The sequence below is a fragment of the Chiloscyllium plagiosum genome, unplaced genomic scaffold (assembly GCF_037043375.1).
Source record: "Chiloscyllium plagiosum isolate Xiang-an unplaced genomic scaffold, Cpla_swu_hap1 HiC_scaffold_1, whole genome shotgun sequence".
NCBI lineage: Eukaryota > Metazoa > Chordata > Chondrichthyes > Orectolobiformes > Hemiscylliidae > Chiloscyllium > Chiloscyllium plagiosum.
Genome location: NW_028270139.1, coordinates 63,465,115 through 63,482,288, shown reverse-complemented (window position 1 = coordinate 63,482,288; position 17,174 = coordinate 63,465,115). Strand labels below are relative to the sequence as shown.

The 17,174-nt window shown below is 38.6% G+C and overlaps 1 protein-coding gene across 9 annotated transcripts in view; it reads right to left on the bottom strand.

The window, feature by feature from the left end:
- The window catches only part of LOC122551405 (uncharacterized), a 34,562-nt gene extending 19,577 nt beyond the window's left edge, over positions 1-14,985 (bottom strand). The window contains exons 1-2 of one of the 9 annotated variants that reach the window (XM_043693241.2): positions 14,807-14,982; positions 8,490-8,643 (exon numbers count right to left, since the gene is read on the bottom strand). In XM_043693241.2, the coding sequence (XP_043549176.1) occupies positions 8,490-8,567 (78 nt within the window). In that variant the 5' untranslated portion in view covers positions 8,568-8,643; positions 14,807-14,982. Of the gene's footprint in view, positions 1-8,489; positions 8,644-13,332; positions 13,350-14,080; positions 14,144-14,806 lie in introns of those variants that run through there. The other 8 variants (XM_043693250.2, XM_087987127.1, XM_087987142.1 and 5 more) reach the window with 8 other exon arrangements.
- Between the last annotated feature and the right edge of the window lie 2,189 nt (positions 14,986-17,174).

Sequence of the window (17,174 nt, the reverse complement as noted above, 5' to 3'; positions counted from 1 at the left end):
CAACATTCAAGATGCTTGACACCATCAAATGCAAAGCAGCCCACTTGATTGGCACCATGTCTACAAGCATCCACTCCCTTTACTACCGATGCTCAGTAGCCGCAGTATGTATTATCTAGAAGATGTGCTGTTGAAATTCAGCAATGAAAGATCCTTAGGCAGCACCTTTCAAACCAACAACACTTCTCCCAAACAGATACATGGGAACACCATTGCACGCAGGTTCCTCTCCAAGCCACTGACCATCCTGATTTGGAAATAGACCATTGTTCCTTCATTGATGTTGGATCAAAATCCTGGAATTTCTTCCCTAATGGCTTTGTAGGTCTACCAAAAGCAAATGGAACTGCAGGAGTTTAAGAAGGCTGCTCACCATCACTTTCTCAAGGGCACCTAGGGATATCTGATAAATAGTGCTAGCCAGCAATATCCACACCCATGAGAGAATTTTTAGAAAATGTGTTTTGCCAACAGAGGCAAAGATAGTCACTGGCCACCTGTGCATGTTCAGATCACCGAAGAGTGACAAATCCTTCTGGCCGCTTCTGTCATGAGAAAGTTCTTTGGCTGCTGCCTTCCCCAATCTCTCCTAATGTGAATGTGGGTCACATCCCTTACTGCATCACTCAACACTGTGGCCTCTTTCCGAGTGTGCAGTTTGCTATGCCACCTAGTGGTACACTGGAATTAATGCAGCCATCTAATATATTGTGCATTTTTAATACAATATCTCCAGTGCCTGCTTATCCTTTCTCATATCCAAAACAAGCAGCCAAAAGTGAAATTAGACTTCTAAACCTTTTTCCATGGCAAAGTTGCTTGGCTGCAGCTAAATGTGTTCACATCCTTGAAGAGCGATATTACTAATGATGTGTATGGGGTTAGCCCCTCTTTGTAAACATAGAATTCAACATGCTTTTTCTAACCCACTACTTCTTAAAACATTTCTGAACATTTAATACTCTGTTCTGCTACTTTTAAAGTTTTACCAATTATTTGCCTTCCTTTTCCTTCTACCCAAAATTTGTAAGTGGCAATTAAATTTCATGTCATATATGTGCCAGGCAATAACCATCTCCAACAGGAGAAAATCTACCCATTTTTGATGTTTATCAGAATTCCCATTCCTGATTTTCCCCACACCATCATGATCCTGAGAGATATAATTGACTAGAAACTTGACTGGACCAACCATACAAATAGTGTAGGAGAATATTACTGCAGATGCTGGAACCTGTACTGAAAACAAAAAATGCTGAAGATCACAATGGGTCAGGCAGCATCCATGGGGAGAGAGCAAGCTAATGTTTCAAGTCTAGATGACTCTTCATCAGAACTTCACTTCAGTTCTGATGAAGCACCATCAGAAATAGTGCTCCAAAGTTTGCTTCACCCCTAGCCAAGCTATTCTAGTACAGTTATAACACTGGTATCTACACAACAATATGGAAAACATCGCAGGTATGTCCTGTACACAAAAAGTAGGACAAGTCCAACCCAGGAGAAATTGATTCCTAATGAAGGGCTTATGCCTGAAACGTTGATTCTCCTGTTCCTCGGATGCTGCCTGACCTGCTGTGCTTTCCCAGCAATACATTCTCGACTCAAATCCAACCCAGCTAATTCACATCCTACTGGTCTACTCATGATCATTAGTAAAGTGATGGAAGGTGTCATCAACACTTGCTCAGCGATGACTTGCTCAGTAACACCCAGTTTGGGTTCCGTCAGGGCTACTCAGCTCCAGACCTCAATGTAGCCTTGGCTCAATGAGAAAAAACTTCATGGAAATAGTAATCATAAGCATGATAAAACAGCAGAGCTGACTTTAACCTGTGGTTTCACGTCATTTTTCAAACTTCTGTAAATTCTGCAATGTGCCTGTAGATAGGAAGATTGCAAATGTAAGTTCACTCTCAGGATGGAGAGAGAAAACATGGATTTACAGATTGGTTAAGGTCAGATCAGCAATAATAAAATAATTAGAATCTGTTATAAAGGTTATGATGAATAGATATTTAGCATATAATTGTCTAATTGGACAGTCAACAAGGATTGATAAATAAGAAATAATGTTTGATAAATAAGATGGAATTTTCCGAGGATGTTGTTGGCAGAGTCAGTGAATATGAAGTATTTGGATTCTCAAAAAAATTTAGAAAAACTGAAAGTTAGTAAACAAAATTAAAGCATGTAGGATTGGGGCTAATACACAAGAATGGATAATAGACAGGAAGCAGAGGCTAGGAATAAGTGGGTCACTCTCAAGTTGGCAGGCAAACCAGTGGGTACCACAAAGATCACTGCCTGCCCCTCGCTCTTCACAATCTATGCCAATGATTTGAATGTGGGTGAAATGTAATATTTTGAAGTTTGTGAATGATACAGAAGTTGATGGGAATATGAGTTGTGAAGAGGATGCAAAGTAGCTTCATGGGGAATTAGACATGCTGGATGAGTGGAAAAGAGGATGCCAGATAGAATATAATGTGGGTAAGTGTGAGGTTATTTACTTTTGTAGGAGGAACAAAGGTACAGAGTACTTATGTGGTGAGAGATTAGCAGGCGTTGATGCTCAAAGGGACATGGATGACTTTGATCATAAGTCCCTTAAAGTTGAGCATAATGGTCCAGCAGTCTTTTGCTCATGGAGGCTAAACTTCTGCAGTTGGTAAGGTTCCAGGAACTTTGTACAGAATTAAATGAGTAGTAATTTCGAAAGACTTTAATGAATTTTGGATTGACAATTCAGATTTGTAAGAGTCAAATCGTGCCTAACAAACACACTTCCAGCATCTGCATTTTTTTTTCTGTTCCATGCCTAACAAACGTGTTCTTCAAGAAATCAAAAATGGTTTCCTATTTATCAATCTTTGTTGACTCTGTCCAGTCAGATAATTATATGCTAAATATCCATCAATCATAACCTTTATAATAGATTCTAATTTTTAAAAATTTCTTTAATTCACAGGATGTGGACATTGCTGGCTAGAGTTGTGTTTACTGCCTAGCCCTAGTTGCTCATCAGAAGATGGTGATGAACTGCGTTCTTCAACCTCTGCAGTCCGTGTGTTGTGGGTTGACCCACAATGCTTTCGGGAGTAAGTTCCAGGATGTTGACCCAGAAACATTGTAGGAACTGTGATTTATTTCCAAGTCAGGATGGTGAGTGGTTTGGAGAGGGAATTGTAGGCAGTGGTGTTCCCAAGTATCTGTTGTCCTTGTTCTTCTAGATGATAGTGGTTGAGAATTGGGAAGATGCTGCCTAAGGAGTCTTGATGAATTTCTGCAGCACATTTTGCAGATGGTATACATTGCTGCTACTGAGCAATAGTTGCCAATCAAGCAGCCTGATTTGACTAGGATGATCTTGAGCTTCCTGAAAGTTGATGGAACTACACCCATCCAGGCAAATGGGGAGTATTCCATCACAAACATGACCAGTGGATTATAGATCTTGGACAGACTTTGGAAGTCAGGAGGTATGTTATTCACTGCAAGCTTCCTAACCTCAGATCTGCTCTTGTACCCACTGTGCTTCTGTGAATCATCCAATTTCTGGTCAATAATAATTCCCAGGATATTGATAATGAGCTTAGAATTGATGGGAAATACCTTCACTATAATGATTTCACTATATTTTCCAACTGAATCCGTAACAATTCCACTTGTTTGTGCAACATACTCCCAACAATGAGATATGGCTCTTTCCTGCCTCTATTATTTAAATGCTGTTCATCTGCAGCAAGTTTCAACTCTCATGTGACTTAAAACACTAACTTTGATTCCCACTCCTCAGATACCAACTAGTTTTACATGTTTCCAGCATCACTGGCAAGATTTCAATTCTCAGCATTCATAGGACTTTAGTTTACCTGAAGCATACGAACATGTTAGGCTAATAAAGCCTGCTCCAAGATTCAATATGATCATGGTCTTTTACCCTGAACTCCAACTTTCCACATTATTCCCCAATGTCCCCTAGTCCCCTTAGTATGCAAAAAAATCTATTCATCCCTTTAATGTATTCAATTTCAGTTCTGAATATCCTCAACATTTTGACTGAAGAATTCTCTTCATCTCCATTTTAAATGGCTGACTCTTATTCTGAGACAGTGACCAACTTGTTCTCAAATCTCTGGTCAATGATCCATCTCAGTTTCAACCTGATCAAGTTAAATTTCAGTGAAGTTACCTCTCGTTCTCTGAAATTCTAGGGTATATAGGTCTCGTCCACTCAACTTCTCGTAGTTCAATCACCAAATCCCCCGATTCAATCTACTGAATGTTTATGGCTCCCACTCAGAAAGATTACATCTCCTTAGTTGAGGAAATCAAAGTTACTCAGGCAAAATCAGGATTTTGTTTCAGATTTCCAGCAGTTTTTTGGTTTCAAAGTTACTCAAGTATGGGCTCACCAAGGCTTTGTGCAATTATTAATTATTTAATGGTATTTCTTCCAGAATTTTGGTTACATTCCGAAGCATTGCAAATATTTTAGTGCAATCTTATTACACGTTACAAGATCCTGGCTTGTTTGCTCATAGTGCACCTTTCTCAGGCTTATCTGATTATTGCTGATGATCATGTTACATAAGCCAGCTGGAAGGTAACTGGGCCTGTTGTAAATAAATGTATACAAAGTACCCCTGCAGGCTGGGGCAGTGACTTCCAGCAGCAGCTCTCACCTCCTCGACTGAAAACAGGTTGATGATTTAATGACTTCTAATTCTGCCTCACTCTCTGTGTGTCTGTTATTGAATGACATTTGGTTTTTCTTTGACCCTCAACATAACATTGAGACAAAATAAGTGCATTTCCTTTAATTCTCCCACAGTAAGCACTGCATGGGATATCTTTCTTGACATTGTTCATCCTACCCACAACCCTCATATATTGTTATTATCTGTTTGATGGGCTTCAGTCACACCTCTTTAATTGAAGCATGGATTGCACATAAGTTCTCTATAGTTCTAATATATATATAAACCCTTAAGCTCTTCAGTGTTTCAGCATTTTGCTAAACATAAATCTGTTTCACTAAGGAAGCTCTCCCTCACATGTAATTTGTGAATTTCAAGCTGCAGATAACTTCTCAAATCAATTTCAGTTAACTGGCAGAATTTCACAGTTATGCTGTTAGCAGTTGGGTCACAATCAATGCTTGAAAGTTCAATTATTTTTAAGGTCATTAGACTCTCATTAAACATTTGCACTAAACACCTTGCACTACTGCTGCAAATGCAGATTCTTCTGTAACTCCAGAGATACTTATCCTGTAAACTTGGCTGCCCTGAAGACATGTTAACAACCAAAATATTTTCATGTTCTTGCTTGAACACATGACTGAAGAACTGGTGTAGGAGGGAGGGCATCAGTTGCCTGAAGCACTGGAACTGGTTCTGGGGCAGCCTAGATAACATGAATTGATTATACCTTAACAGAACTAGGTCTTTGTGGGGAGATTTGCTAGCACTGTTGAGGAAGGTTTAAACTCGTTTGTCAGGTGGATGGGATCCTTCAGGGAAAACTCAGTTCAGAAGGCAGTAAAACTGGTAACAGAAGGTAGAAAAGTGGCAAGTGAAATTAGAAGGCAGGCGAAATGCAGACAAGCATCAACTAAGCTTAGAATGGGAATAGTGTCAAAAAGACCATGTTAAGGGCATCTGCATGGATCCATGCAGCATTCTTAACAAGATAAATGATTCAAAATAACAAATTAAGGTAAATGAGAATGATCAAATTGCCATTAGAGAAACATGGCTGCAAGGTGACTAGGCCTGTGAACTAAATATTCTTGTCAATTTGACATTTAGGAAGCGCTAGAAAAAAAGGTGGTGAACTACTGTTAGTAAGAGATGAGATCAATACATTAATACAGAAACATCTCAGAGTGAAAATGTGGAAGCTCTTTAGGTGAAATTAAAAAACAGTAAGGGGCAAACTTTAGTAGGCCTTCGTTGTTTAAAGGCCAACAAACAGAAATGGTAGTATGGAGCATGATATCAATCAGATTAGAGAAGCATGTAACATGGGTACTTTCCAGTAACCATGGGCGACTTCCATCTGTGTACAGACTTGGTAAACCTAATGATCACAAATGCTGCTAATGAGTGTCTGCTGTGTGTGGGGATGGTGTTCCAGAGTAGTATGGTGGGGAACTGATGAGAGAATGTATATTTTGATCTAATGTTACACAATGAAAAAGATTAAACACCAGGGAGAACTATCCATTTGGATACAGAACTGGCTCGATGGTAGAAGACAGAGGGTGGTAGTGCTTTTCAGACTAGAGACCTGTGACCAGTGGTGTGCCACAAGTCCTCTGCTTTTTGATATTTATATAAATGATTTGGATGTCAATGTAGAAGGTATACATAGCAAGTTTGCAGATGTCACCAAAATTGATGGTGTAGTGGACAGTGAAGAAGGTTAACTCAGAGTACAAAGGCACTTTGTTCAGATAGGCCAATAGGCTGAGGAGTGGCAGGTGGCATTTAATTTAGTATATGTGAGTTGCAGGTAGAGAGGATAATGAAGAAAGCATTTGGTATGCTTTCCTGTATTGGTCAGTGCATTGAGTATCGAAGTTGGGAGATCATGTTGCATCTGTACAGGACATTGATTAGGCCACTTTTGGAATATTGCATGCAAATCTGGTCTCCTGACCATAGGAAAAATGTTGTGAAACTTGAAAGGGTTCTGAAAGGCTCAGATAAGATTTACGAGGATAGTGCTAGGGTTGGAGGGTTTAAGCTATAGGGAGAGGCTGAATAGACTGGGGCTACTTTCCCTGAAGTGTCAGAGACTGAAGAGTGAACTTATAGGGGTTTATAAAATTATGAGGGGATAGGAGATATAGGAGAAATAGACAAAGTCTTTTCCCCAGGGTGAGGGAGTCTTTTCATGCAGAGGGTGGTTTGTGTATAGAACGAGCTGCCAGAGGAAATGGTGGAGGCTGGTACAATTGCGACATTAAAAAGGCAACTGGATGAGTACATGAATAAGAAGGGTTTAGAGGGATATGGGCCAAACACTGGCAAATGGGACTAGATTAATTTTGGATATCTGGTTGGCATGGATGAGTTAGACAGAAGGATCTGTTTCCATGCTGTACATCTCTATGACTCTTTCACTCTAATAATCTTGTTGCAAAACAAATTTGGAAGTGAGGTAATTCAGTCTGAAGCCAGGGTGTTAAATCTGAAAATTGGAAATTCTGGAAGTATGAAGGCAAATTGTCTGAGTTGGATTGTAACAATATATTAACAGATGTGTTGATACATTGGCAATGGATAGCCTTTAAAGCCTTGAAATCTCCCATCCCAGGGAAAAGACAACCACCATTAACCCTATCTATACCTCTCATTATTTTATAAGCTTCTATAAGGTCACCTCTCAACCACCGACCTTCCAGTGAAAAAAAAATCCAGCCTATCCAACCTTTCTTTATAACTCAAATCTTCCAAACTCAGCTGTTTATATCTATTCTGCCTTTAAAGAATTATTACATAGTTTACAGCAAATGTGCAATCCTTCAAAGCATGAAACTCAAAACAATGCTGTCAACTGTGACTAAAAAGGAAGTAAAGGGTTAGGTAAGATTAAAGGGAAAAGGTTTATAAAGTTACCAGAAGTAATAGGAAACCAGCGGGTGGAAGGTACTGAAAAGGAGGACCAAGGAACTAATAAAAAAAGGGAGGAAAGAATATTAATCTAAACTAGCAAAAAAAAAATTAAATTGACTATAAAAATTCCAAGAAGTGAATGAACATGAAAGGCCAAGGTACATTTTGATCTATTACAGGCAGAGTCAGGAGAATTTATAATGGGAAATTGAGAAATGGTAGTGAAGCTAACAGATTACTTTGTGTCTGCCTTCACTGATGAAGATACAAGAGACCGTCCAGTATTAAAGAGACAAGGGGCAATGGAAAATGAGGAATTGAAGGAAATGATTAATTGTAAGGTTGTGTTGGAGAAATTAATGTGACTGAGTTGAAAAGTCCTGGGACCTGAGATTATATGCTCCCAGAGTGTTGAAAGAGGTTGCTGTGGAGGTAGTCGATGATAATCTTTGAAAGTTCTACAGGTTCTGGAATTAGTGTCTGTAAATTTGAAACTAGCGATTGTTACTCAACTATTTAAGAAGTGATGGAGAGTGAGAAAAAGAGAAACTATAGACCAGCTAGCCCTACATCAGTAATAGGGAAAATATTAGAACTGATGTTATCTAAAAGACGTAATAAATATATACTTCTGAGGAAGAATCATGTTAGACTCAAACATTAACTCTGTGTGTATCTCCACAGATGCTGCCAGACTTGCTAAATTTTTCTAGTAATTTCTGTTTTTATTCCATATCGCCAGCATCTGCAGAACTTTGCTTTTATTTATTTATTTATTTATGATAAATGGACACTAGGATCATAATGATCTGATTGGATAGTCAGCATAGATTTATGAATAGAAAATCATCTTCCACAAACCTGGTTGGGGTTTCTTGAGGATATTACTAATAGAATTGTTGATAGGAAGTCTGCATACGTGGCTTTGAAAAGTACCATACAGGAAGACTGTTATTTTCATGGAGAGGGTGCAATGATAGTTCATCAGTCTTGCTCAGTGGAGAACAGGACTATCCTAAGAAGAGAGTTTGGGGAAACTGGGTCAGTATTCTGCAGAAATTTGAAGAATGAGATTCTTATTGGAACCTGCAAAGCACATGAGGGGATAGACAGGGTAGTGACAGTTAAGATGTTTCTCGTAGGTGGGGAGTCCAGAACCAGCAGACCCAATATCAGTGTAAGGAGGAAGTCACTTAAAACAGAAATGCAGAAATATTTCTTCCATTTACGTTGGGTTGTGAATTTTTAGAAGTCTCTACCCCAGAGAGCTGTGGACAATCAATTTTTGAATATGGATATAATAGAAATCCTAACCACCAATAATGCAAAGGAATGTGAGGGTAGTGTGGGAAAAAAGGTATTAAAATGTATGATCAGCCTTGATTGTACTGAATAGAAAGGCAAATCAGGACTTATACACTTAATGTTGAGAGTGTCGTGCTGGAAAAGCACAACAGGTCAAGCAGCATCTGAGGAGTAGGAAAGTCAATGTTTCGGGCAAAAGCCCTTCATCAGGAATGAAGGGCCTTTGCCCGAAACGTCAACTTTCCTGCTCCTCAGATGCTGCCTGACCTGCTGTTCTTTTCCAGCATCACACTCTCGACTCTAATCTCCAGCATCTGCAGTCCTCACTTTCGCCTTATACACTTAATGGTAAGGTCCAAGGGAGTGTTGCTGAACAAAAAGACCTTGGAGTGCAGGTTCATAGTTCCTTGAAAGTGCAGTCGCAGGTAGGTAGAAGGTGTTTTGTATGCTTACCTTTATTGGTCAGAGCGCTGAGTAATAGAGTTGGAAGGTCATATTGTGGTTGTGCAGGACATATGTTAGGCCACTTTAGGAATATTGTGTGCAATTCTAGTCTACAGGAAAGATGTTGTGAAACTTGAAAGTGTTCAGAAATGATTTACAAGGATGTTGTCAGGGTTGGAGGGTTGAGCTATTCGGAGAGGCTGAATAGGCTGGGACTGTTTTCCCTGGAGTGTTGGAGGCTGAGGGGTGATCTTATTGAGGTTTATAAAATCATGAGGGCATGGATAGGGTAAATAGACAAGGTCTCCAAAACTAGAGGGGATAGATTTAGGGTGAGAGGAGAAAAATTTAAAATGAACCTAAGGGGCAACGTTTTCACACAGAGCGTGGTGCGTGTATGGAATGAGCTGCCAGAGAAAGTGGTGGAGGCTGGTACAATTACAGCATTTAAAAGGCATCTAGAAGGGTATATGAAAATGAATAGTTTAGAGAGTTATGGGCCATGTGCTGGCAAACGGGACTGGATTAATTTAGGATATCTGGTTGGCCTGGATGAGTTGGACCAAAAGATCTGTTGCTGTGCATCTCTATGTCTCTGTATGACTCTGTACTGAATAGCCTATTCAGCTACTATATTCGTATCTTCTGCAGAATTCCTGTGACACTTTGAAGGCAAAAAAATTATTTCCAACTTTTTTTCCATTTTTAAGTCTTACATAACAATTTACTTTAGCCATATTGTTGTACTGGTTCTATCAATCTTTCCAGCTTTTAGCTGACTAATATAGACTCATTTCATTTCTGACATATCTTACTTGGCTAGATCATTACAGCACTGAGAAGTCATAGGTCTTGAAACTTTGCTAGGGTACAACCTGAAAATGTTCTTTCAGAGGTTCACTGCTAGCATAATTCTTTGTAACAAGGGTATATTCACCAGTAACGACCATAGGATACTCTTCTTAACTCTTACAATAAAAGCCCTAGTGGAAGTCGCAGAGATATGTCAGGAAGTGTTTTACTAATGCGTCTTTCTGGTTTTCCATGATCTTTCAACAAAGTTATGGCAGGGACTGGGACAATTTCTGCATCTATCCTATTTTGTTTTGCAATGAGGGCCTGCTCCTCAGCACTCACAAGGGTAAGTGCCATTTTGCTACAGATGGCTTTTCAACTTGTCAGCAACTGCTGGCATTCTAGAGGTCTGTAAGAAAATCCACTTCCAGTTGTTGGCACGTAACAATCCACTCTATTGTACTTAAAGCAATATTGTTTTTTTATTGCAAGGTAAAAGTTAAAAATTAAAGTTAAATAATAAACAAAAAGAAGATTGTAATGGGTTAAGTTTAATGCTCGGTTTTTGCATTCTGTGCTGCATTCAAATGAGCCATAGTACAATAATGGGCATTCGGCACAATGAGAGCTCTATGCTCTGCAGAGAGAAGCGCCAGACTACAGGAGACTGACAGTGGTTTGCCAAAACTCTCCCTGTCCACTCATACCCTGTATGGTGGTGGAGGAGAGAAAGAACCTCTTGAAATATTTTTTGGCACATCTAGTTAATGAAGTATAACATGAGCAAATCTATGATCTAATGCCTTTATAAACTTCTGCGTGCTTCAAATCAACGTTAATGTGTAAGAAAGACCTGAAAAACCTGCTCGCCTGACACATTAATTGTGAGCCATACCTTAAAGCAAACACTATGGCTAGCAGAAATAGTCTAACTGTACCTGGCTAAGGAAGGTAATATTTTAAATAAAAATGCTAAAGAATTATACGTTATAAAATACATTAATTATTAGATCAATGGGCATATGTTTGGATTTACATTTATTGCCTCTGTATTAAAAGGTTTTAGCATCAGATCACAATTACAGGAAGCTGTCTTGCTGGATATTAGTTTCATAATTGTCTCGTGATTAATTGTGAACAATTGCATGGAAAACCAGACTGACTACACCAGAGCCCTTAATCCTTCACATTCACTGATGGATGTTGTATGTGTAAACAACAAAGCATGGGAATGGCAGATAGCCAAATAAAAGGCAGTTTACTAGATTAAAAAAAACGTCTCATACTTTTTTCTGTATACGAGTGTTGCATCTGGTAAACTGTTCCATTGTTCATAAGATATGCACCAGATCTGAAAAGGTTGTTTCCATAGACACAAAGCACTTTGAATCATATAATCCCTACAGTGTGGAAAGAAGCCATTCAGCCCATTGAGTTATACTGACCCACTGAAGAGCATCCCACCCAGATCCAGTTCCTACACTATCCCCATAATCCCACATTTACCATGGCTAATTCACCGAACCTGTGGATCACTCGATACTACAGGGCAAGTTAGCATGGTCAATCCACCTAACCTGCACATCATTGGACTGTGGGAGGAAAAGAGAGCACTCAGAGGAAACCCACACAGACACAGGGAGAACATGCGAATTCCACATAGACATTCACCCAAGTTTAGAATCAAACCTAAGTCCCTGATTCCGTGAGGTAGCAGTGCTAACCCCGGAGCCACCGTGCCACCTGTGTTTTTAAAAGCAATGGATGCTGATTATCTAAATTCATTAATTTTGATTTTTGAAAATCCTTTAGATGTGGAAGGTTTATGGAATGATAGAATCCCTACAATGCAGATAGAGGTTGTTCAGCCTACTGAGGTGCAGAAAATAGCAAATATAGTTAATTTCAAAGCACTGAAATATCTCTGATTATGTGGTGATCATCGAAAAGAGGATTTGGGATCCTTGAATAGGTTACTGGGACGTCTAAATCATCCATAGGGACATGCTTGCAAAACTGGCAGCTACACAATACTCATTTTATTTGGCACATAACATGGCTAAGTGAAAGGACTCACCAATAGAAACCTTTGGAGGCCACACACAGTAGAAGTAAGTAAATGATTTTCTAAACTTGCCTTTATGTGAAGCTGAGTCAAAAAATGTTGTGTTGGAAAAGCACAGCTGGTCAAGCAGCATCTGAGGGGCAGGAGAGTCGACGTTTCGTCATCAGGAATGTTTATGCGCAGCTGGAGTTGGGCAGGAACACATCACTTAATGCTCTATGGACTCCCGAAGGCCATTTTCAAATTATGGATCCTCTCTCATTCTTCTTCCACAACCTAACTGACAGCCTTTGCCAAAATGGCAACTGGACCCAACGTGGTCCTTGTCAAAGAAGTGAGCTGCTTCAAAATGTTCAGTTGGGATTCACAGTTCACTGGCGATTCCTGATCAGGGCCATGTACAGCCATAGATATCAATTACTATCCTAGCTCCATTGGCCATCACTGACAATATTTTCTTTAAAATCAAACCGCATGGATTCCCTTTGTATGCTAACACATGAACATTGTAATAACATTTCTAATGTAATAATGAACTAATAAAAACTGAAATAAAGCACAAATCGCTATCGTTTACTATAACATTAATCTACATCAACATCACTTCTCTTGTTCCCTTCCTGGAATCTATTTTTGATTGCCAGCCAGCCTGATCTTCCTGTTCCACATCCATTATTGACTGTTCTGAAATAATGTAAACATTTACAGTACACATCACCCCTACCAACTGCACTTGTGGTGGGGAGGCAACCAGACACCATATCAAATAGAACAGTGCAGAATTCAAACTCCACTCCCTTGAAACATGCCAGCTCGTATTTTCTAATTGGGATGAATTTACTGCGGCTCACAACATCTCCATGATTGATTATAATCATTTTCATTATAACTAGATATTCTAAAATCATGTCTGGTTCTTCACAATTGGTCTCAAAAATATATCGATCAATCAGAATACTTTACAGATGATCAGTAAAGTTTTGCCCAGCATTATACTAATGCAACCCCACACTGCAAAAGTTAAAATGCAAAAGTATATTTCTGCTCATTGAGCAGTATTTGCATATTTTTTTCATCAATGGCAGCATGGGAGACCTGTATAATTAAGTGGGGTTGATCTTTGGAGTGGACCACTGCCTTTCCTTTGAAGAACCGAAGACTTTTCTTTGCATGGATTTCGTTCGGGTGAGGATCAGGTGATTCCACAACAGGTGAAGGTTCCACTCCGGTAGATTTCTCCCCAGGTGCTGAAGTTGACAGAGAGTCTGTTTGTGTTGTACAGTACAGTACACCTGTCGTATACTCATATATTCTCCAACCAATTAAGAAGCACCATACGAAACCTTTTACAGGTATTATTAATAAAAATGATATAATATTTTCATTTATGTCTATTATAACTAAACAATACATCCTCCTAATTACCACAGGCCTTACCACTAAATATTGCGAAGCATGAGATTAATAAAAAAAGTTGTAGAGTGAGTTCAAGTCTGTAATAGTTTATCATGTTTGAGCAAAGCATAGTTAAAAAGTGACCAATCCACATCTTATGTATTATAATATTATCCAAACCCCTTACAATGAAAACAGTCTAAAGTATTTGTAAATAATAATATCAGCTCAATGTGAAGGGTAAAGGTTTATCAACAAATGAAACCATACTTCAACTTCTACAGAACTGGTTCTACAGAACCTAGTTTTTAGCTCAATGGATGTCCAGAGACTGGGTAATAATGTGGCAGGGGAAAGTGAGGACTGCAGATGCTGGAGATCAGAGCTGAAAATGTGTTGCTGGAAAAATTACAGTCTGAATCGTATCATCAAACAATATGATCTGTACCTGAGGCTTACCCTTGTTGAGTCAAAGAAATGCTGCTTTAATTATAATCTCCCATGGTTCGGTTTCCTGCACACAACCTGCATTTGAATTTAAAATATATGTTTCAGACTATTTAACATCCTGAAGAAGGGCTCATGCCCGAAACGTCGATTCTCCTGCTCCTTGGATGCTGCCTGACCTGCTGCGCTTTTCCAGCAACACATTTTCAGCTCTAATAATGTGGCAGAAAAACCATGTGGATTTTCAGAAATAAACCTGCTATTAACTTATACCTTTCATCAGGGTGTGGCCCTAACACAAATCACATGCTGGTTCTTTATAAATCCGATTACTTACATTTACCAGGATGTGTAGCTATAGTCACCAACTAAAAGTGTATTGAATGCCACTAGCACAATGTATGGCATTGGAATTCACTGTCTCCATATAATTCCCCTTGGTGAAACTTTAACACCTATCAGAGCTACAATTTTCCATCTGAATCAGAAATCTGTTTACGCTGAACAATAAAATGGAACAAATTTAAGACAAAGCTGCACACTAAAAGTTACATTCAAACTTTTACCTTTGTTGCACATTCATGAACTGCTTCTCACTAAAATGAATACATGTCTAAAGTCCACAACGCTGCAGGAAACATAATTCATTTGTGAAGCATATCCTGATTCTTGGTTCACTATCTGTGGAACTAAACTTGTCCATTAAACAGCCTAAGGTGCTACTCACGTGTACTTCAAGCGTAAGTGTGTACTCATAAAGAACAGTTCAGTGAAGCAAATCCATTACAGGAGAAGATTTTTTCCATAGGAAGAGTCAAACAGAACTGATCATTTGTTAGTACTTCAGAAGGTGACAACAGCATCTTTCGTTAGGCAGCTTGGAGAAGTAGGAGTGTCGCCTTGTTCTAATAGTCTATTTGTTTAATTGTAGTGAAACAAAGGAGCATTTCATCCACCAGAAAAGGTGCTGCATCACGCATTAATTATTAAACCAGCTGAAATTTTTCACTTGATGGCCCAAGTTAAAGGAAGGGAATAATATCTGTACCTGAGGCTTACCCTTGTTGAGTCAAAGAAATGCTGCTTTAATTATAATCTCCCATGGTTCGGTTTCCTGCACACAACCTGCATTTGAATTTAAAATATATGTTTCAGACTATTTAACACTGGATTTGCATGACCTCTCATAGTGCTACATTTAACAGAAGCCATTGGTTATTAAAGCACCACGTGACTGGAAATCAAAATATGTTTGCACACTCACCAACCAGTAAGTCCTTTAACTCTTTACTGGTCTCTTTCTCTGGGGAATGTTTTGACGAATGCAAAATACTTGTTCAGTAAATGAATCATTATTATGTTTAGTTCAGGGTCAGGATATAATTTGAGCTTTCTCTTGATTTGAGTTAATTTGAGTTTACAGCAAAATATAATGTTTTCCCAAATGAACTTACATCATATATCAACTGGAATCTTATATGTGAATTGAATGATAATAGTTTGTCACAAGACTAACAATTATATTTTTGATTCGGATAAAAATTATATTTTTATCAGCTTAAGCATTTGTAGAAAAACTAGACTGTCCATGAATGTTCTCCTATTTACTTCGGAAGATGGCACAGACCATATTGTTTGATGATACGATTCAGACTGTAATTTATTTATAAAAGATAGGATTATATGGAAGCAGGAGGCACATAGCAATTAATGAATAAATATATGCATTAAAATGTTCGAAAAAACATTAGACCAATATCACCATACTTCTCTGTTAAGTTTTCAAAAAATATTGTTGAAATGATCTGAAAATGATAATACCCTCTTCACACCTTGAAATAGATTTCAAGAAGTCTTCACAGAAAACTTAAGCTCACAGGTAACTTCCGAAAGGATGTAATCTAGAGTTCAGACTTCTGAGTAACTCGTTACATGTTTTAGAGTCCTATGACAACCCAAAATAAAGTTTATTGGAACTTGATTATTGTAACATGCAGTTAATGTTAATGGACTTGTAAACAACAAATCCTGCTCTTATCCTAAAACAATTACATAGAATCCCTTTCATATGGAAGCTCACTCACCAACCAGCAAGTCCTTTAACTTTTCAGCCCATTGAATCTACACTGACATTCTGAAGAGAATCCCACCCAGAAGCACCTCCCTACCCCCTGTAACCATGCTAACCCACAAATCCATGAATATTATGGGCAATTTAACATGGTTAATCCACCTAAAATGCATATCTTTGGACTGTGGGAAGAAACCCATGCAGACAATATGCAAACTTCCCACAGTGACTCATTGAGGGTGGAATTGAACCCAAGTCCCTGACACTGTGAGTCAGTATTGCTAGCTACTGAGGCACCATGCTGGCGGGATGCATGGGAGAATTATTTGCTGAATTTCATTGGAATTCCTGGGATAAGATAATAGTATATTATTAACCAGTGCCTACACCACAATTGATGCATCTGAGGAAATCCACTTGGATGTTGCGTTGCCAGGAGTAATGGGGGCTTTGAAGTTCAGGAATACATAAGTAGTAACAACACAGCCAATAAGTCGGAATAAAAACAGCAGTAAAGTAAAAGAATGCACGCTGTATACATCCAGCTTCTATAGGGATATGGACTTTACACAGCATGGCCTTCAATTATCACTACCAAATCCTCAATGTTTGTATGTTACGGGTTCACACTACATTGAAAGTGACAAAAAGAGAAATATAAAAGACCAGCATCTAGAATTTGGACAATCCATTCAAATTGGAAACAAGAACAGAAGATGGAGGATTGGAGAAATTGAGTACTACCAACCTTTGTTCATCCCTATTATGTGTGGGTTCATTGAAGTGACTTAGTGTGGATTGGGATATCTACCTTGCTGCTCCAACAAGAAGAGTCTTGATGAGTAAGCAAATTCATTCCATCTGTGCAGCAATTTACAGATTGTATGAGAATGGTTTACTTTACTACAGAGGTATGTCAGGTATATACAACATCTCCTTCCAAATCTTTCTTCCTTATATTATTTTAAAATTATTATTTTGTTATGCATTTACTTATATACTTACATTTATCATTACCCTATGT